The 22,363-nt window shown below is 46.7% G+C and overlaps 1 protein-coding gene across 2 annotated transcripts; it reads right to left on the bottom strand.

Moving 5' to 3' along the window:
* Positions 1–9,580: 9,580 nt before the first annotated feature.
* Positions 9,581–20,662, bottom strand: UPK1A (uroplakin 1A). 2 transcript variants are annotated; one of them, XM_079800504.1, is made up of 8 exons: positions 20,630–20,662; positions 20,249–20,337; positions 17,673–17,873; positions 14,091–14,165; positions 13,850–13,957; positions 12,322–12,501; positions 10,966–11,049; positions 9,584–10,883 (listed from the first exon to the last, which is right to left on the bottom strand). In XM_079800504.1, the coding sequence occupies exons 2-8, from the start codon at positions 20,327–20,329 to the stop codon at positions 10,839–10,841; spliced, it is 774 nt and encodes a 257-aa protein (XP_079656630.1). In that variant the 5' UTR covers positions 20,330–20,337; positions 20,630–20,662; the 3' UTR covers positions 9,584–10,838. The 2 variants fall into 2 exon arrangements, with proteins under 2 accessions (XP_079656631.1, XP_079656630.1); XM_079800505.1 differs by lacking the exon at positions 14,091–14,165 and having other exon boundaries at positions 9,581–10,883.
* Between the last annotated feature and the right edge of the window lie 1,701 nt (positions 20,663–22,363).

Below are 22,363 nucleotides of genomic sequence, written 5' to 3'. Positions count from 1 at the left end.
ATAGATCAACCAAAGGACTTGTGTGCTTGCATATGAGCCTAATCAGTGATCACGGACAACAGGGGGAGGGGGGCATGCGTGTGGGGGGGTTTGGGAAGGGAATGGGGGGGTTGGTGACAAATATGTGATACCTTAATCAATAAAGTAATAAAAAAAAGAAAGAAAGAAATCTAATGAATAAACTAAACTGGTGAATAAAATAGAATTAGAGACATGGAAGCATAGAACAGACTGACTAATCTCAGAGGGAAGCGGGGGAGGGGGAGGTGGGAAGAGATTAACCAAAGATCTTACCTATGGACACAGACAGTAGGGTGGTGAAGGTCTGGGGCAGGGTGAGAACCATGTGGAGACAGGCAATGAGGGGAAAAGGGGGAAATATGTAATACTATCAATAATAAAGATTTAAAAATAAAAAATAATAAAAGGATTTGTTCCCAGGGAAAAAAATCACACCAGAAACAAAGGGGACATCTGTAATACTTTCAACAATAAAGATTAAAAAAAAAAAAAGAATGCTGGTTTGATTCTGGTCAGGGCACATTTTGGGTTGTGGGCTCGATTCCAGGTCAGGGGCATGCAGGAAGCAGCCTATCAATATCAGGCTCTCATAAAGTTCTCTTTCTCCCTCTTCCATTCTCACTCTCTAAACATCAATAAGAAATATATTTTTAAAAATCAGTATTTTAAGCCATTGTGTTTTGGGGATGGTTAGCAAAAGCTAACTAAGATGCCCCAGACCAGAGTAGTTTCTAGGCAACAAATATCACTTGCCTTGACTCTGAGTATAGATCTTTTTTAAAAAATATATATTTTATTGATTTTTTACAGAGAGGAAGGGAGAGGGATAGAGAGTTAGAAACATCACTGAGAGAGAAACATTGATCAGCTGCCTCCTGCACACCCCCTACTAGGGATGTGCCTGCAACCAAGGTACATGCCCTTGACTGAATCGAACCTGAGACCCTTCAGTCTGCAGGCTGACGCTCTACCACTGAGCCAAACCAGTTAGGACTGAGTATAGATCTTGAAAGTTAAAAAAATTCCTTCAATTTCCAGACTTGTTTCCTTAATTTTCTTGATGAATTTTTATGAGATGAGCTTTAATACCATGGATCTTTTTTTTCTTTAAACATTTGCCCAGCAGGGCTGGAAATGGCTCTTTGAAAAGATCCTTGTCTCTGTTCTGCATCTTTCTATTTCCATTTGCAGAACATCCGAAAAGACAGTCAGTTCAGTGAGAAATCATGATTCTATTCCCTGTTTTCAATAGATGTCTTACTTGGGTTAAGTGCTGTGTCCCTAGCTGAGCTCCAAAAGGTGATGAGCTACAATGTGGAGGAGAATGGCAGCCACCTACTGGTCACAGCGGAGGAACAAGAACAAAGCATTGGAATCTGGAGAGAAGCCCCTAACTTCTGCAATGTCCTTCTAGCGCCCTCTACCGACAAGGCCTAACCTGTGTCATCTGATAAATTTTTGGAATTATGAGGCAATAAATTGGTAACTGGCACAGGTGAGAGATGGGGCCCCCTGATATTAACAAAAATGACAGTAGTGCCCTGACCGGTTTGGCTCAGTTTTTGCTTTCTCCCTTGCCACTCCTAACCCCCACCTTGCTCATCCAGCTGGACCATTGGATGAGGCTGATTCCATCCCAAGGCAGGCATACGCCCCAGGAGTGGCCCATCAGAGCTCCCCGCCACATGGCGACAGGACAGCACAGCATCCAACCAGAACCATGGGAAACAATCCAGAGGGGGGTGCATGCCACTGCTGGAGGCTCACACATCCAGTTGGGATGAGAATGTGGTGATGACAATCCCTGCCTCCCTTCCCCACTAGTTTTAAAAATTCTTTTATTTTTACATTTTATTTTTCTCTTCAGCACTTACTACTCTCACATGTCCATTTCCCTTATTGGTTTTCTCTATCCCCCCCTCCAGAAGGTAAGCTTTATAAAAGGAGGGCGGGAGCTCTTGATTTGTTCCCTGCTGGATCCCCAGAACCTAGAACAATGCCTAATGCACATGTAGGCGACTCATATTAGAATGCATGAATGAGTTGATGGTATTCACAATTTTACTGGAAAAATGGTCACAATTTTACCACCTGGGACAGGGGCAGAAGCAACCTATCTCCACAAGACTTCCTGGGCCTTCTGGGACATGGGTATCGTGCATAAGGATCTGGAAAGTTGGTTCTTGTAATACTACAGCCTTTGAATCCCCAGGACTTCTATCACCATTCCGGAAAACCTTACATAACAATGGAAGCGTTTCCATGTAAGGTAGGTTCACCCACCCTGCACTCCTGGTTCTCACCCATAACTCAGGGTCAGCCATGCCACAGTGGGAGCCAGCAAAGTCAGTGGCCAGATTTCCTGAAGACTACCTGCTGTCTTCAGGTTCTCACCTTTCTGAGACGCCCGTTCCCTGCTGTCTGCTCTGCCTTTGACCCAGGACACTTTTAGCTCCCTTGCTCTGAGGGGACCTAAGTAAAGAAAATTCCATTTCCCTACAACCTGTGAAGCCATTTTGGTCAACACTGTTAAAAGCATTTTTGTTCAATTCAATGAGTGGGCCATTTGGTGATATGAGCATTCTGTGAGTTGTTTTCCAGTAAATTGCCCTGTTTCTTTACTTTCACTCCATTCCTCGGCCATGTGTAATTTCTAACTTCAATCCAAAACTAAGGCATTGGATTAAAAATAATCCCATCAGATTAAAAATTTCAAAGAATGACATTGGCACTCTGAAAAAAATCATGATGCAAGTGTGTGTGTGTGTAAATTATTTTTAAAATATTCATCAATTATCAAACTGGATAATCATTCCAGAATTAAGAAAAAGTAATCATCATAAGAAAGGATGTATTCTGTGAATACACAAACTTATTATTTTTCCTCCTCTTTAGAGATCTACAAATATAGAAACATACAGTCAATTTTTTTTAAATGAACTTTTATGTTGCAAGAATTTTAGATTTACAAAATAGAGGCAAAGATAGTACTTGTATACCCTTCTCCCAGTTTCCCCTATTACATAGCCATTGTAATTTCTTAGTCAAAGCCAAAAAATTAACATTGGTACAATACCATTAATTAAACTCCAGATTTTTTTTTCAGATTGTACTAGTTTTTCCACTAATATCTGTGTGTGTGTGTGTGTGTGTGTGTGTGTGTGTGTGTGTGTGTTAATCCTCACCTGAGGATATTTTTTCCATTGAATTTTTTAGAGAGAGAGGAAGGGAGGGAGAGAAGGAAGGAGGGAAGGAGAGAAAGAAAGAGACAGACAGACAGAGAGAAATATTGATGTGAGAGAGACACATCGATTAACTGCCTCCCACTTGTGCCCGGACCGGGGCCAGGGATCGAACTTGCAACCCAGGTATGTGCCCTCGACTGGGAATCAAACCCGAGACCCTTTGGTGCACAAGCTGACACTCTAACCATAGAGCCACACTGGTCAGAGCACTCTAATGTCTTTTTTATTCTCTTCCAGGATCCAGTCTAAGATTGCATTTAGCATACATTTAGTTGTTTGTTTGTTTTTAATTATTTTATTGATTTCAGAGAGAGGAAGGGAGAGGGAGAGAGAGATAGAAACATCAGTGATGAGAATCATTGATCGGCTGCCTCCCGCATGCCCCACACTAGAGATCAAGCCTGCAATCCGGGCATGTGCCCTGACTGGGAACCGAACCATGACCTTCTGGTCTTGGTAAAGCCCTTTAAACTTAACGGCATAGTAGTCCATTATGTGAACAAATGAATTGTATAACTAGTTCGCTTTTGACATGATTTAGGACGTTTCTTAGTTATCACTTTTCAGTTACTTCTGTGCACAGGTCTTCGTACAAACTTGTACGTGCGTGTGTAGGATAGAGTCTCAGAGGTGGGATCGGTGGGATCAAAGGAATGTGAGTTTCACATATTAGTGAATAAGCCAACTTGCCCTTATGGAAGGTACAGTGGCTATAGCTTGATGGCTATATAACACCGTGGTTTATTCTTTCCATCCTAGGATCTCAGATGGTGAGAGGAAGATTGGGTCAGTTGGGGCAGGAGGAAGAGGTAAGCCTGGGGAAGTGGCAAGGAGACGGGCCATAAGGGCCCCTTAGGGCCTGACTGAGGAGTTGGACTCTGTGCTGAGGGCACTGGGGGCCATGGAGGGCTTGAGGCTGGGCTGAGTCGTGGACAGATGTGACCATAGAGCAACAGTCATTGAATGGCTGCCTTTCTCCTGGGTGCCCTGACACTCATGTGTTTGCTCCCCTCTCACCCACAGGAGTGGGCCTCTGAGGGGAGGGACCAGAGCAGACCAACCTGTCCTACCAGCTGAGGCCCGCCTTGGACAGGTCACGCTGGTGCCGCACTGGCAGGCATGTGGCCAGAGGGGGCCAGAGAGGTGGTGGCAGATCTGCGGCAGAGGGGGAAGGGCCTGCCTCATGGCTGCACCGAGGCCAATTTGATCCCAAGGCCTGACCTGTCTTGACTGCTCAGTTAAAGTTCGGAAATATTTAGTGGGTAACTCTTTTCATTGCACTTCTCACGTCCAGCAGTGACTTTTTGGTAAACATTTATTTCTTGATTTTTTAAAAATATATTTTATTGATTTTTTTCAGAGAGGAAGAGAGAGGAATAGAGAGCTAGAAACATCAATGAGAGAGAAACATCAATCAGCTGCCTTTTGCACAACCCCTACTGGGGATGTGCCCGCAACCAAGGTACATGCCCTTGACTGGAATTGAACCTGGGACCCTTGAGTCCGCAGGCCGATGCTCTATCCACTGAGCCAAACCGGTTTTGGCATATTTCTTGATTTTTTATTGGAGGACAAAAGCAATAATCATCATAGAATATTTGGAAAACACCAAATGCTCGAGGGATGAAATAAAAATCCCCTGCAAGTGTCTCCTCTTTCTTAAGGACTAATGTTAACCTTTGGGAGACTTTGCTAACAATTTTATTGCAAATGTGCACATATATATGTTAACCCTCACCCGAGGATATTTTTCCCCCCGTTGGTTTTTAGAGAGAGTGGAAGGGAGGTGGAGACACAGAGAGAAACATTCATGTCAGAGAGACATTGATTGGTTGCCTCCTGCACGCACCCCGAGTTGGGGGGCTGGTGGGGGCGGGGGGTAGGGATCCAGCCTGCAACCACGTAGGTGCCCTTGACTGGAATCAAACCTGAAACTCCTCAGCCTGAGGGCAGACACTCTAACCACTAGGCAAAAACAGCCAGGGCCACATATCTATATTTTTTATCAGAAAAGCAATCATGCCTAGCATGCTATTTTGTAATCTTTTTCCCCCACATAATTTTATAAGTATTTTCCCATGACCGTTTAAATATTTCCTCAGCAGTTTAAATATTATTTTGCAGTGTGATTTTTTTAAGGCAAAAACTGATTTTATGCATATGAGTCTCCATTAATTCCACATTCTTTAAAGACCCTCAGGCAAAGAAAGAAAAACAGAACATATTAACTTGAACATATGCTGAGCCCTCCCCTCAGAGAAATCACCAGCCATTTTCAAGTACGACTTCACTTTTATAAGTACAAATATCTGAGTCACTTCAAAGAAACAGCTTCTATATGAGCATAGGAGAGCCTCAAACATTTGAAATTGGGGTTTACCAGAGATAGGCGCAGCCGCAGCAGACAGGTTATTTCTGCAGGCTGAGAAAATTCCTGTTTCATAACAAAGAGGTCTCCTGGTTCTTGGGCTGTATGCTATGAGGTAGGGACTGTTGGAAGCCCCATTTTACAAAAGGGCACATTGAGGCCCAGAGTGTGGTGGGGCTGGTGAGGACACAGAATCCGGTCACAGACTAGGTCATGTAAACGCTCATGAGGACATACCTGAATTTAAAAGTAAGTACATTAGGCCGGAATTGACACATTTACAAGGCAGCCAAATATGTGCCCAGGATGGAGAAGTCTTATTCCAGGGCCTGAAGAAAAGCCAGTTAGGCCAGTTAACCTGGAGGGGCCCTTGTGTGTTAAAATAGGTGCGTATCGCCCTAACTGGTTTGGCTCAGTGGATAGAGCGTCAGCCTGCAGACTGAAGGGTCCCAGGTTCGATTCCGGTCAAGGGCATGTACCTTGGTTGTGGGCACATCCCCAGAAGGGGGTGTGCAGGAGGCAGCTGATTGATGTTTCTCTCTCATCGATGTTTCTAACTCTCTATCCCTCTCCCTTCCTCTCTGTAAAAAAAATCAATAAAATATATTTTAAAAAAATAGGTGCATATCACATTTAAGTGGTGTCTTAAATTCTGGCTTCATAAGTAAAGGTGTATATTGTTTAGTATTTTAGAAACCCTTTTACTAGTCTTTTGTTTTTGAAAAGTAATAAATAATCTTTACAAAAGTATTTTTAAACATAAAAATATATATGATGTGAAAATTCTTCCTCTTCAGCCCTCCATCCTACTCTCATTCTCAAATGAGTCTTTCATGGGAAATAAGTACACATAATTTGTTTAAAAATATATTTTATTGATTTTAGAGAGGAAGGGAGAGAGAGATAGAAACATCAATGATGAGAATCATTGATTGGCTGCCTTCTGCACGCCCCCTACTGGGGATCGAGCCTGAAACCCAGGCACGTGCCCTTGACTGGAATCAAACCTGGGACCCCCTCAGTCCGCAGGCTGACGCTCTATCCATTGAGCCAAACCAGCTAGGGCTGTACACATAATTTTTATAAAAATGAAATAATTTATGCATACTATTCTTCCCCTTGTTTTACTTGCTTAACAATAGATCATGACGGTCTATGATACATCTATACTCTGAAATACATTGCAATCATAAGAAAAAAAGAGGTGAACTCATATATACTGACAAGAAAAGATGGCTATAATATATATAGGTAAGTGAAGAAAGCAAGTTGCAAAGCAATATTTAAAGCATGTTCTACTAAACATATGTGTGTACTTTTATAAGTAAATATAGATCTGTCTATATAAACTTTTGAAAAGTTGAAAAGGAATTTTACTAAGTGTTAATAGCAGTTATCTAGGTAGGGAGTTGGACCAGATTTGAGTGGGGGGAATTTACTATGGAGTGAAACATGGGATGCTTCTAAAGCAGGATAGTAAGAGGCTAGGAATATGCCTGGGCAAGTGGAATGGGGAAACTGAGACAAAATAATTAAACAAGACCAAACAATTTGAACAACTTAACAGCCAGCCAGCGAATCACAAAACCTTCCCTTCCCTAGTCAAGAACACTTGAGAGCAAATGGTTTATACCCTCCTCCCTAACCAGAGAATAAACAGCTTAAGTCACCTTTGTTGGGGAGATAGGTAACAGAGACCCAATTAGTACCATTTGTGCCAGCAAAACCCAAGGACGGATGAAGTCAGGGGAACAACAAACAAAAAAACCTGATTAGCACCAGACAAACCCAAGATGAAAGTAAAACAGTGAAGCTGACCAGAGAATAATCCCAAACTCCCCTATACGCTCATTTTAATGAATCAGCATATTTTAAATGTACCTGGAAAGCTGATGAATATGCTCCCGAAACCCTCACCTAAGATTCTCGTCCACAGAAGAAGGATAAAAACCCCAAGATAAAGACCTGGTGCAGGCTCGCTCTAGAGCATGCCCGTGCCCCATCTTGGGGATGAACTTTTTACTTCCTCCTAACTCTAAGGGTCCCCACAAGACTGGCAACCAGGAGAGCAGTAGCCAGCGGCAATCTGTCCCGGGCTCACCCCCTGATCCCGTCCCCAAGGCCCCCTTTGTCTGGACTTCCTAGTGAGCTGAGAGCAGCCCCGCCCTGGCTTCTTTCCGGGAACGCTTCTAGGGAGCCACAGCAGAGCACTGGTGAGGCTCTCTCCTGGGGCTTCTCCCACCCTCGTCCTTCCTTTGTGGCACTTCCCCAGCGTAATAAATGGGCTCTCAAAACCACCTGAACTTGTGTTGTGAAAACTTTCCTGCATGAAATGAAGAACCCACACACTATAGGCTGTCCCGAGGCAGACCTGCTCTGGGCCCGAGGCCCCGTCCGGTAACACTTCCATTTCTAAATTTTTATACACTTTTAAGTGAAAGGGTTACACGTGAGTTTACTTTTTTAAAATATGTTTTTATTGGTTTCCAAGAGGAAAGGAGAGAGAGAGAGAGAGAGAGAGAGAGAGAGAGAGAGAGAGAGAAATATCAATGATGAGAGAGAATCATTGATCGGCTTCCTCTTGCATGCCCCACACCCCACACTGGGGATCGGGCCTGCAACCCGGGCATGTGTCCTGACCAGAAATTGAACCGTGACCTCCTGGTTCATGGGTTGGTGCTCAACTACTGAGCCATGCCGGCCAGGCTGATTTACTTTTTAAAAAGTATTTTCCTGCCCTAGCTGGTTTGGCTCAGTGGACAGAGCATCAGCCTGGCTGATGAAGGGTCCCGGGTTCCATTCCAGTCAAGGGCACATGCCCGGGTTGTGGGCTTGATCTCCAGTGTGGGGCGTGCAGGAGGCAGCTGATCAATGATTCCCTCTCATCATTGATGTTTCAATCTCTCTCTCCCCTCTCCCTTTTTCTCTAAAGTCAATAAAAATATGTTTTTTAAAAGGGATTTTCCTATTATTTTAAACTTTAAAAAAATATCTTGACCCATTTTTTTAAAAAATCCAACCCTACATATGTATCTACAGGAATAAAAGTACTGTATGCAGTTAGCAAGTTTTTCAACTTTGCATTTCTTAGAGTTTTTTCCATGTTAAAACATTATGTTTTTATTACTCTGTGGTATTGTAAAGTAAAGATATAGCATAGCTTCCCTAGCCAGTTTGGCTTAGTGGATAGAGTGTTCGGCCTGTGGACCAAAGGGTTCCAGGTTCGGTTCCGGTCAAGGGTACATACCTTGTTTGGAAGCTCCTACCTGGCCCGGGCCCTGGTCAGGGTACTAATTAGAACTAATCTACTGATGTTCTTTTAGGTCACTGTAATGAACATCCTTATACAGCAGGCCCTCAGGTTACATCGGAGATCCGTTCCTACAGCGCTGGCGCGACGTAACGCTATTTTCGCCATAAGCACCTACGTCACTCACATGGAGCACATACACAGCAGTAATGAAGTGAAACATTAAAAAATTTAAAAGAAAGGTAACAATTCCTGACCTTTACTTGTGGTAAATAAATAATAAAAAAGCATAAAGCACATATGTACATATGTCGAAATGATGGTACTTTTTTTATATATATATAAATAAATGGGAGATGGCGACGTAACCACAAAACAACATACATCGAGTTCAACGTAACCCGAGGACCGCCTGTATATGCTTTCTGGTTATTTATATCATTATGACATCTTTTGATATAAGCTCACATAGATCCATCTTATTTTTTAAAAACCCATACAGATTTTTATTCATTTTAGAGATGGGAGGGAGAGGGAAACATCGATTTGCTGTTCCACTTATCCATGCATTCATTGTATGTGCCCTGACCCAGGATCAAACCCGCAACCCTCGCATATAGGGACAAGGCTCCACCCATCTGAGCTACCCAGCCAGGGCAGGTCTGTCTTCTTTTTAACAGCCACTGAGAATTCCAGTCCAAGGATAGAACATGCGTTGTGCAACCCATCCCCTGCTGATGGATATGAGGTTGTTTCCAATGTTTTCATCCCAACAGACTTCTTTGACCATTACAGATTTTTTAAAGCTGATATCTGAATTTCGCACCTGCAGAGCATCAGTAGACCAGTGGACCCTGAGAAACTCCATTTGATGGGGAAGGAAGCCAGGCTTTCCTGGCAGGGCCTAATTGCTGTAAAATGGCCAGAGGATGAGCTTGCTTCAGAGAGGACAAAAAAGCAGTGAGGAGAGTCTTAAAGTTTGCTGTCTGTCATGTTAAAATATTATTTTTATTACTTAGAGAACTTGCTGGAAGCTCTAGTCCCTAATAGGAGGGTGTCTGTCACCTCTACTGGCGCCTCGGCCCTGTTCCCTGATTTTCCTTTGATAAACAACCCCTTCTCAACACCACCCGGGGATGCCTTCTCAGCAGGGTCATTAGTTCGAAGCTCTCCTTTCCCGAACCAAAGGGTGGGCCTAGAACCTAAACCAAGATGGTGAGATTTCATCCTTGACCTTGGGGACAGAGGCCCTTCCTCAGTGCTGTGTTGCTTAGCTATCTAGTGTTGCAGAGAAATCCTGCCTCCGAGTGAAGCCGGTTTCCTAGAAACCTAGTCTGAACTCCTGGATCCAGCCCTACTGACTCGGTTACATGAGCCAATAAATTTCATTTCATATTTCAGTCAGTGCCAGTTGGGTTTCTGCCATTTCCATTGGAAGAGTCCCTGTTCATTCACCTTTGTCCCAGAAGAAAACAAATTAACTCATGCAAACAGTGTTTATTGAGTATTGATGCTCAACCCAGTGCTGGGCGAAGCTAGGGATAGTAAATGGCCATGACAGAACATGTCCCCCCCCTCATAGCAATCCCAGTCTACCGGAGCGTCAATAGACTATCACAACCCACTCAGTAATAATGGCCATATCCCCCAGGAAGGAGGCATCTGTGAAGGGGTGGTGAGATCTAAGGGTAGGAATTTAAGTTGCCACTGATAGATGGGCCAGGAATCAACCAAATGAAATGAGGTTAAGGGCTAAGGGCCCATGCATGCATGTCCAGGGGGGTTCAGAGTCCTAGCAGAACTCAGAAACCTGGTAAAAGATCTTGGGAGGAGGAGGGAAGGGTGAGGAGGTGGAAAGGGAAAGGTGAGGCAGCCAGCCAAGCTTCAGCTGGAGGAAGCAGGAGCAGGAGGAGGGGGAGGCCAAGGTATGCACAGGGCCATCCCTTCTCGTTCCTCACAATGTGGTGTAGAAATACATGGCTATCAGCATCACAGGGAGCTGGAGGAGAAGGCGGTCGGGTTAGGGGTGCTCCAGCCCCACACCCACATCCCACCCAACCTATAGGCTCCCCGCCTCTCACCGTCCACATCAGGATGGCAAACCCAAACCACGAGATGCCCCACGTGTAGCTGTCGATGGCATGGCCAATGTGTTCGAAGCAGCCCTGGGCAGGGGGAAAATGAGGGTTTGAGTAAATTCCCTCAGGAGGTTGGCTGCTGAAAGCAAGAGTCACTGTATGCCCTCAGGAAAGTCACTTCCTTCCTTGAGCCTTGGTATTTCACTTGTGCAATGGGGATTATGGCAGTGTCTACCTCCCAGCGTGGATTCAGGGCGCAGGGATGTGACCTTGAATCCAGGACCTGTATAAGTAGGTGCTGCCATGATGGCGATTACGGCAGCCTGAGGGCACTGTTATTTAGAGCAGGCTTTCCATGCTGCCCACAGGTGCCAAGGGTTGGAAATGTGCCTTTAGGATCAGCCCACTTCTGACATCTCCTCATTGAGAGATGAAGCTGAGTGAGTCCAGAGCCCACCCTTCAGGTAGACCACTGCCCCAACTTGGAATCAGCCAAGAACAAAGGCGCCCTGGAGTTAGGCAGGACTGAGGCGATGCACTAGCTCTACCTCTTGTTCTCTGTGGAGCCTAAATAGGAATCTGACCCTCTGAGCCTCAGTTTCCCCCTCTGCAAAGTGGTGGTCTGAACAGCACTGCCCTCTGAAAGCAGTTGTGACGATTCCATGGGGATGCCTGTAAGCACTCTGCCCAGGGTCTGGGCTGGAAACATGGCTGTCTGACTCTGCGCGTGGTGATGGTTTGCACACCTGAGCTAAGATATGTTGCTGACGGGCCCCAGGCAGCCAAGAGCAACCAGAGGAACACTGGGACCAGTTCTCCTAGTCTCACCTCTTCTGGTTTCTTTTTCTGCCTCTGCACTCCCCTCACAATGGTTAAAGCATCTGGTTGGGGCCTAACTGCCCGAAATCAAACCCCAGCTCCATCCCTCACTAGCGAGTGACCCCTCAGTTTCATCATCTGTAAAATGGGATAATTATAATCTTTACCTCAGGCTGTGGTGAGAAATAAGATGAAAAGCTTAGAGCACTTCGAAGGATGCCTGGTACAAAGTATGAGCTCAATAAATGTGGGTTGTTATTGGTGTTGTGCTCCTGCTATTATTGTTGTTGCTCCTATTCCCAGACAACCTGAGAAAAATTGCAGGTGCCAGGTCTAAATCAGACAGACCCTGTGTGCATCCCGCTAACTTTCAGAGGGAGAGAGAGACAGATGGAGGGACAGTTGAGAGAAGAGAGAGAGATAGAGAAAGCCAGAGAGGGGAGAAGGAAATAATAGACAGTAAAAAGGAGGAAGAGATAGAAGAAATCAGAGAGGGCCAGGGAGACCACAGACAGGTGCAGCAGGAGGGAAGGGACATACCTTGGTGAACAGGTAGTCCACGTGGCCCAGGCGGCAGCCTTCTTCATTGAGGGGAATGAAGTTGCCAGTCCGCCGACAGCACAGTGGGGGCCAGGGAAACACCACCTCGGGGGTGGCCGCCCGGAAGGTTGATGTAAAATTCACCCAGTCCATGGGACCAGATGTGCCACAGCACTCTTGCTGGAGAGGAAAGCAAGGGGTCAGGCTCCAGCTCAGAGCAGACCACTGCTTGCCTGAGGTCAGACAGTGAGAAAGGGCAAGGTTGTTTTGTGCCCCTGCTGGGCTCAACTTCCCCATGTCCTGGGCCTCAAGGAGGAGGGCAGTGTCTGTGTATGTGAGCGATGACCAGAAGATATTTGTTCCAGAACCAAGAGGCTGAGGGGGTATTTGGATCAAGCCCACAATCATGATTTATTTTAAAACTAGAGGCTCGGTGCATGAAATTTGTGCATTGGAGGGAGGGGGTCTTCAGCCCAGCCTGTGCCTTCTCGCAGTCTGGACCCCTCAGGGGATGTCTGCCTGCTGGCTTAGGCCCAATCCCTAAGCTGGCAGTCAGATATCCCTCTTGCAGTCTGGGGCTCTCTCAGTCCAGGACCCCTTGCTCCTTACCTCCAGCCTGCAACAGAGGCAGGAGAGGTTTCTGCCACCATCACTGCACTCACCAGCTATGAGCCCGGCTTCTGGCTGAGTGCACTGACCACCAAGGGGCAGCTCCTGTGTTGAGCGTCTGCCCCCTAGTGGTCAGTGCGCGTCATAGCAACTGGTCGGTCTGCTGTTCAGTCAATTTGCATATTAGGGTTTTATTATATAGGATTCTTTTGAGTTCACAGTCAACAAAACCTGAGCTAAATGACACCAAAGTTGGATTCTGTGTTGTTTTTTCTAGTCATATGGGTGTTTATTTTGTGGTCTCTGAAAGATGAAAACATAGACCCTTTTAAACATGGGTTCCAATCCTGGCTAGCTATATGACTTAAGCTGAACTGGGACCTCAATTTCTCTTGAATCCTCAATATTCTCCTCTGTGCTGCCATGTCAAGAATGTGGCTTCTGGAACGCAGTAACCTGGGTTTGAATCCTTCTGGTTCTGTGAACTACCAGCTGTGTGACCTTGTTCAAGCTCCTCAACCTCTTGCCTCAGTTTCCTCATCACTAAAAAGCTGATCTCCCTTTGCAGGTCTGAGGATTAAATAAACTTTCAAAGTGCATTGAACAGTGCTAAATAGAAGTTAGTGCTCATTAAATGTTTGCTGTTAATACAATATATGCCACGATTAAGAGCAGGGATTCTGGGTTTAGGCTACCAGGTTTGGATTCCAGCTCAGCCACTTACTCTGGGCAAGTGACTTCCCCTGTTTTGGGGCCAGTGTAGTCATCTGAAAAATGACACTGACTAAGAGCCTCCCTCATAAGAACCAAATACATGGATATCATGTGCCTGTGGGCATAACGGGAGCCCTATCTACCTCTGTAGTCAGAGCCTCAGGTCCTCCAGGCCTCCCTGCCACCACTGCCCATCCTCGCTCACCTCAATCATGATACGGTCCCAGAGGCGAGTCAGTTCTTGGCCCTGGTCTGTGTCTGCACTGTAGAATGTCAGCATCTGCTTGGTAATCAGGGATGGGTTGGACACCATCTGTGGAGGGCCAGGAAGAGCAGGGTCCAGTGGGGTTGGGTGGGAAGAAAAGCCAACTTCCACCCTTAGCCTGAGACCCTCAGCACCCTCCCCACAGAAGTCATGCCCCTCCCCTGGCCTCTGCCTGGCTCACATAGTCTCGGTGGGTGTAGGATGTGATGCAGGAGGCGCACTCGAAGATGTAGACGATGAGCATGAGCACCAGGTACTGGGGAGAGATAGAGACAGGGGCAAACGAACAGCCCAGTCAGGGCAAAACCTGTGGAATGACACCCCCTCAAGGGAAGTGAAAAATTCTTATGTGAATGGTAGCATCTATGTGATAGGCATGCAGGTGTTCGCTGTTCAAGTCTTTCCCCTTTTTTGTACGTTTGAAATTTTCCATAATAGAAAGTTAGGGGGAAATGGAATGAAAATATATGTAAAGTATTTCCTGAAGTTAACGAATATGCTTGGATGCCGTAAAATAAATGTCTACTCTAGAAAGGAAAAAGAGAGAGAGAGAGAGAGAGAGAGAGAGAGAGAGAGAGAGAGAGAGAGAGAGACATTCTTGAGGTCACCAGGGACATTTGAACACAGACTGAGTATTGGAAGATAGATTTGAAGGAACTAGGGTGAGTTTTGCAGGTGTGCCAGCAGCATGATAGTTGCACAAAAAAAGAAAATTTTACTTGACTGGTGTTTCATGTAAAGGATATTCCTGTCCTCACCTCTTCCCTTCACCCTTAAACCAACAGGGTGTGGGGCGTGGATTTGCTAACTGTACTGCTGAGAGATGAGATGCTGTGGCATTAACTTGCCTGACTGCTTTAAAACAATGTCCTTATCACTCAGAGAACTGTGCACTCACGTATTTATAATGACTTGGTGTCTGGAATGTGCTTCAAAACACCCCAGGAAATAAAAATGCGGGCAGGCAGAGAGTGGAGCAGAGGAGACAAACTTGGCCGTCTGTGACGGACCATGTTGAAACCAGGTGATAGGTACACAGGGTTCATCAGGCCATTCTCTCTACTCTCCTCTGTGTTTCCAATGTCACATACTGTGTGTTGTTTTGTTTGTAACTTCTATGAGTTCTTTAATGACAAACTAATAGACAGACACAAACTTTTTTTTACTGGTTGGGTGAACGTTTAGGGCTTTGGTTAAATTGTGATGCCAGAGAATTAAATGCAGGAAAGAAATTTTAAAAGAAGGAAAACAGGAAAGGAAAGAAAAAGAGTCTTTCCGTGGCTCCATCTCATGGTGAAGCCAAAGTCTTTACCAAGGCCCATAAGGCCCCCTTCCCTCTCTTCCCTCATCCTCCATGCCACCGCCCACTATTCTCTCCCCCACCCCATCTGCCCTCACCTCGGCTCCTCTCTCATCCCACCCCCACTTGGCTCCAGCCACACTGGCCTCCTGGCCTCCTCTGGCTTCAGAGCCTTTGCTCTTGCTGTTCCTTCCACCTGGAATGTTCTTCCCGCAGATACACACACAGGCTGATTCCTCACCTCCCCCAGGCCTTTACTTTCTCAGGCTGCAAGGCCTCCCCGCCCCCTTCCCCAGTTTCAGCTCACCCTTCCCTGGTCACCGTCTTCTCCCCCTCGGAGCACCCTCCTCTATGACAAGGGCTTTATGTTCTGCTCACTAGATGGCTTCGGTGCCTAGCATAGGGTTTGGCACCTGGTTCTTGCTCAATTAGCACTTGTTGATTGAATAAGTAGGTGGTCCTGGGAATTTAAAAGGCCCTCAACTACAGAGGAAGCACAGTGTTGGTTCTGTGTCATTGAGGCTTAGAATCCTTGCTTTCCCTGCTACCTGGGCTTTGGGCTCTTTGAGCCTCAGTTTCCTCATCTAGTAACTTCAGGGGGCTTCTGGAGAGAGTTCATTTTCTAAGCTGCTCAGCCTAGCATCAGGCACATGAGAGGCCCTTGGGAAGTGTGGATACTGTTGATGCAATTATTGTTGGCAGAGACTGAGAGCACAGGCTCAAGTTTAAATCCTGGCTCTGTCACTCACTTGCTGTGTGACCTTGGATAAGTGACTTCACTTCTCTGAGCCTCAATTTCAACGGTCAAGTGGGCTCATGACGATGATGATGATGGTGATGGTGATGATGGTATCTCATATGGAGTTGTGAGGAATAAATGAACGAACCCATGTAAAGCATTTAGAAAGTAAAGAACACTCACTAAATGCTGGTTGTGCTATTATTATTGTCACTAGAGGCCCGGTGCACGAAATTCGTGCACGGAGGGGGGTTGTCCCTCAGCCCAGCCTGTACCCTCGCCAATATGGGACCCCTCAAGGGATGTCCGACTGCCCGTTTAGGCCCGATCCCACCGGGATCGGGCCTAAACGGGCAGTCGGACATCCCTCTCACAATCCAGGACTGCTGGCTCCCAACTGCTTGCCTGCCTGCCTTCCTGATTGCCCCTAACCGCTTCTGCCTGCCAGCCTGATCACCCCCTAACCACTCTACTGCCAGCCTGTTTGCCCCCAACTTCCCTCCTCTGCCGGCCTGGTCACCCCTAACTGCCCTCTCCTGCAGGGTTGATCATCTCCAACTGCCCTCCCTTGCAGGCTTGGTCCCTCTCAACTGCCCTCCCTTGCAGGCCGGGTGCCTCCCAACTGCCCTCTCCTGCTGGCCATCTTGTGGTGGCCATCTTGTGCCCACATGGGGGCAGGATCTTTGACCACATGGGGGCAGAGATATTGTGTGTTGCAGTGATGATCAATCTGCAGATTACTCTTTTATTAGATAGGATAGAGGCCTGGTGCACGGGTGGGGGCCAGCTGGTTTGCCCTGAAGGGTGTCCCGGATCAGGTGGGGGTTCCCTTGGGGTGTGGCAGTCGGACATCCCTCTCACAATCCCCCCTGAGCGAGGGGCCTGTGGTGGTTTGCAGGCCAGCCACGCCCCCTGGCAACCCAAGCAGTGGCCCTGGTATCTGGAATTTATTTTCCTTCTACAATTGAAACTTTGTAGCCTGGAGCGGAGCCAAGCCTGGGGCTCCCTCCGAGGCCGGCAGCCATTTGTGTTGGGGTTATAATTGAAACTTTGTAGCCTTAAGCGGATGAGCCCGGCCAGGGTGTGCGGAAAGCTTTGCTTCCCCTGTTGCCGGCGGCAACCCTGGCCTGCTCTCTCAAGCTCCATTCTGCCGCCATTTGTTTGAATTTGTTTACCTTCTATAATTGAAACTTTGTAGCTTGAGTGGAGGCTTAGGCCTGGCCAGGGCAGGCGGAAAGCTTGGCTTCCTCTGTTACTTAGGAAACCTTGCTCTCTGTGGCTGTAGCCATCTTGGTTTGGGTTAATTTGCATGCTCGCTCTGATTGGATGGTGGGTGTGACTTGTGGGTGTGTCGGAGGTATGGTCAATTTGCATATTTGTCTATTATTAGATAGGATTATCGACAGCACCACTTATGAGCACAAACTCTGGAGACCAATTAACTGAGGTGCAAATCCCAGTCCTGCTACTCAAGAGTTGTCCTCCTGTGTAGAGAGCTTTATGCCCTTCCTCCCCCGTGTCCAAGTTTTCTCTTTGAAATGATGGTGACAGCTGAGCCTACGTTTTTGGGTTATTGGGAAGGTGAAATAAAATTATTACCATGAGGCCTGGGTGTAGTGCCATGATGAACACACAAGAGTGGCTGCAGTGGTGGTTGTTATTGTGAATCTATGAGGATGATCTTTGTGCCTGCGTGTCCCCATTCCCTCCTCCTGGGGCCTCACCGTGAGGATCATGGACCGCCGGCGGCAGAGCGCTGCACCCACGCCAAAGCTGGCCACGACGAAGAAGGAGAAGCCACAGAAGATGGCGATCCAGGCGCCAGCGAAGACATCATCCTTGCCTGAGACACCCATCAGTGGGTACACACGGTACTGGTCAGCTGTCACCCATACTGTCTCAGCAAACAGGGCCAGGCCTGACAGCTGGAAAGAGCAGCAGGATAGAAAGACCAACTCAGGGACAACAGCCCCAGGTGCCTGAGTCTCCGTGAGCAAGTTCCTTCCCCATTCTGAACCTCTACTGCCTGCCCAGTAAAGGGGGCATGTAATAAGAGAGGCAAAGACATCGCCTTTCAGGAACCGGGATGGGGCTAGACAGAGGCCAGAAAGGAAGGAGGGCCCAGTCAGAAGTGCCCCTCTCCCCTCACTGCCAGTTGCTTTAAGGGCAAAAGGAGGTGCCACATGCAAGCCTAGAGGAGATGCTTGGCCAACCTGCCCTTCCTTACTAGTGTTAGTCTCTGAATAGGGGAATCTGACCATTCCCAGAACAATTACAAATACACCAACTCTTAGGTTCAGCAATTCCACCTGCAGAAATCAACCCCCCCACACACACGTGCCCACGCAGGAAAATCACAAGCCACAAGGTGATCCCCTGTAGCACTGTGGGTAGAGGAACCAGGATGCCACACAATGGAGTGCTATGCAGTTGTGGAAAAGGACAGAGGGGCTCTCTTGAGGACTCCTGTGGAGTGGCCTATAGGATATGTGAGCAGGAGAAAATGGGAGGCACGAAAAAGGATATGGGATGAGTGACATTTGGGGCAAAGGGAGGAAATAGGTGTATACTTTGAGTGGCCAGATTATTATGATCTCTGAACACATAATAATCTGGCCACTCGCCCTAACCGGTTTGGCTCAGTGGATAGAGCGTCGGCTTGCGGACTCAAGGGTCCCAGGTTCAATTCTGGTCAAGGGCATGTACCTTGGTTGCGGGCACATCATCAGTAGGGGGTGTGCAGGAGGCAGCTGATCGATGTTTCTAACTCTCTATCCCTTTCCCTTCCTCTCTATAAAAAATCAATAAAATATATTTTTTAAAAAATAATCTGGCCACTCAGTGTATATCCCACTTATATAAAAAAAGGCTAATATGCAAATTGTCCCCTCAACCAGGAGTTCGACCAGCAGGCAGGCCAGCCAACCGCCCATGTCCCCTACCCCTAGCCAGGCTGGCTGGACCACACCCATGCACGAATTCATGCACCGGGCCTCTAATATATATATATATATATATATATATATATATATATATATATATATATATATATGTGTGTGTGTGTGTGTGTGTGTGTGTGTGTGTGTATGTATGTGTGTGTGTATATGTGTATGTGTATGTGTATGTGTATGTGTATGTGTATGTATATGTACATACTGAGTAACCAGATTATTATGCGTTCAGAGATCATAATAATCTGGCCACTCAGTGTATGCTCCTATTGCTTGCATTTGTTGCATGTTGGAAAAACTAAACATCTAGTTACCTGCAGGATAAGGAATGGGGAACAAAAGAGAGGAAATTTCTTGGTGGATTTGTTTGACAATAATTAAACTAACACTCCTAGAGTACTTCTTGTGTGCCAGGCATGGGACCTCGTAATTGGTTTCTGTGTGATGATTATTATTGTTACCAGCTGTAATGTACATTGTTGTTATGACTAATACAAAGAGTAACCACATGGGCCAAACTGGTCTAAGTACATTAATCCAGTAACTCATTTTATTCTCTCAGCATTACTATTTTATCTCCATCTTACAGATAAGAAAATAGAGGCTCAGAGAGGTGACCCCAGGTCCCACAATAGAAAATGGCAGTGCTGGGATTTGAACCCAGGCTGTCTGGCCCAGAGCCATGTACAGGCATGTACATATTTTTTAAAAAACATTAAATGTTAAGGAAAAGACATTGTTATTATTTTATCATGGGCTTCCTGTGTGCCAATCAGGCACTTTATATCTGTAATCATATTAATGTTGATAGCTAGCATTTCTTTTTTTTTTATAATATATATTTTTATTTATTTCAGAGAGGAAGGGAGAGGGAGAGAGAGAGAAATATCAATGATGAGAGAATCATTGATCAGCTGCCTCCTACACGCCCCCCACTGGGGATCGAGCCTGCAACTCGGGGATGTGACCTTGACTGGAATTGAACCTGGGACCCTTTAGTCCACAGGCCAATGCTCTATCCATTGAGCCAAACTGGCTAGGGCAATAGTTAGAATTCTTAATTACTTTTTCTGAGCTGAGGGTCATACAGGATTAATCCACACAAATATCCCCATAATGAGGACATAATCTATAGATGGAGAAATAGGCACAGAGAATTAAAGTCACTTGCTCAAGATCACACAGATGGGAGAGGCAGAGCTGAGATTCGAATGCAGGCTGCTCTGACTTGAGAGCCTGCAGCACTGGCCTGCTGGGGAGTCTTGGGCCCTCAGCCTCCACCCTCAGGCTCAGGATGGCCCCCTTCTCCCCACCTCCCACTCAGCTCCCAGCTCTGGGGGATGTCTCACCAGAATAATGATGTTGCCCAGGACCAGCAGCCCCACCACAATCGGAGATCCCTTCTCCGCCTCTGCTCCTGCAGAAGCCATAGTCGTGCCTGGGACACATGAGCAGGGATGAGGCCAGGCAAAGGTCAGGAGAGGAGGGAAGGACCAGCTGGACCCACTGCCCCCCAACTGCCATGGGCTGCTCCTTGCTCTCTGCTGGGCCTAGGCTGGTACTGAGTGCGCCCAGCTTCCCACAACCCCGATTGATGGGCCATTTTACAAAAGAGGATAGTGAGGACCAAGCAGGGTACTCCCCGTCCAGAGCTCAGCACTGGCCCTCCTTGTGCCTCAGACCACCCCAGTTCCCTCTACCCATCCAGACCCCCAGAGTCCCCTCCTCACCTTCTCTGCCTGCAGTTTCTCTGGCCAGCCCCTCCCACAGTGGCTCCCTATATATGCCCAGGCCCCTCCTTAGGAAGGGAGGAGAGCGTCTGGAAAAAGGGACAAGAGGTCAAGCAGGCAGACCAGCATGAGAGAACAGCTTTATGGGCCCCACCCGAGTGACTTATAGACCTGATATTCCAGATTGTGCTGGTATCTGGCCACATGGGCAGGGTGATGTGGTCCTGATAAGGCTGCTGTGGCAGGAGGGGGGGGGGGAGGGAGGGAGTGAACCACCTGATAACTCTCCTTAAGACATAGGCCTTCCTGGGAGCAGAAGAGAGATCCAAGTTGGACCTGTGTGTGAATCCTGAATCCCAGAACTGCCTCTTCTGCTGGTGGTTACACCTTTCCAAGTTTAGGAACCCAAGGGGGACACCCAGGTAGAGACTTGGCAGGTGGGGACAGGGCTAGACCAAGGCAGGGAGGTGGGGAGGAGAAGAGGGGGCAGGTGGCTCAGAGGCTGATTGCATGGGCTGTGGGCTGAGGGGAGAAGATGACAGGAGCTGGGTGTGTAAGGGGGGTTTGAGATGAGTGTACAACAAGGGCAGAAGAGAGGTATGCTATAAAGGGGAGGGGGCACACTGAATGGGCTTGGTGGGAGCAGAATAGCTGGGTCATGGATATGTATATGCCAGGTTGCTTTTCACAATGGCTGTCCCTAGTGTCCTCCACCCAAAAATTCATGAGGGTTCTGTATCCTTGGCTTTTTGACAGAGTAATTCAGTGTAAAGTGATACCTGCCATCATTTCAATTCTCACTTATTACTAATGATTTTAAGCACCTTTTCACACGTTTGTTAGCATTTTGAGTTTTTACTCCCATATACATTTTCATTTTTAACATATATGTATATATCCATCAACAAAGTATAGAATGGTTTTAGACGTTTTAATAAACTTTATGCATATAATTTGTACATATCCTCATGAAATGGATTTTTTTTTCACTTCAACATTATGGTTTTGAGATTTATTCATCACATATGTGGCTCTAGCTCAGCTGTTTTTCTTTGCAAGAATACTTCATAGGTTAAACTTTCCTTTCCAAATGAATTCATTTTAGCAAAGATGTCATCAGTGGCAGCACAGAGGTATGCAGACTTAGCAACACTCTGAAACCCCCAAGTTTGAGCCAGCAGGTAAAAGGCAAGAAAGAACATTTCTGACTGAGGGCATGTGGAATATGTAAAGGCTGGAATCTCAGATGCTCCTTTGGGTCAGCTGAGCAAAGGAGGGTCTGAAATTCATGGGTAGGCGTGGGACAGCTGAGTATTGTGCCCAAGAACGGGAAACTTTGGAACTAGGTAGGACCAGTGTGAAATGTGAGATGAGTAGGTGAGAGGAAAAAAGGGAAGGGAAAGAAAGATCTGGGGAGACAAGTACGTGGTGTGTGGTGGTGAAGCAAAGAGGAAGGCACTGCCTGACTGGCATGGCTCAGTGGTTGAGCATCGACTTATGAACCAGGAGGTCAGGACACATGCCCAGGTTGCGGGATCGATCCCCATTGTGGGGCCTGCAGGAGGCAACTGATCAATGATTCTCTCATAATTGATGTTTTTCTCTCCCTCTCCCTCTCCTTTCTGCTTTGAAATCAATTAAAAAAAATTTTTTTAAGGGGAAAGCGGCCTAGCCTGTTTAGTTCAGTGGATAGAGTGTCAGCCTGTGGACGAAAGGGTCCCGGGTTCAATTCTG

The sequence above is a fragment of the Cnephaeus nilssonii genome (assembly GCF_951640355.1).
Source record: "Cnephaeus nilssonii genome assembly, chromosome: 20".
In the NCBI taxonomy this organism is placed as follows: domain Eukaryota; kingdom Metazoa; phylum Chordata; class Mammalia; order Chiroptera; family Vespertilionidae; genus Cnephaeus; species Cnephaeus nilssonii.
The sequence above is the reverse complement of the archived record's forward strand: the minus strand, read 5'-3'. Positions and strand labels throughout refer to the sequence as shown.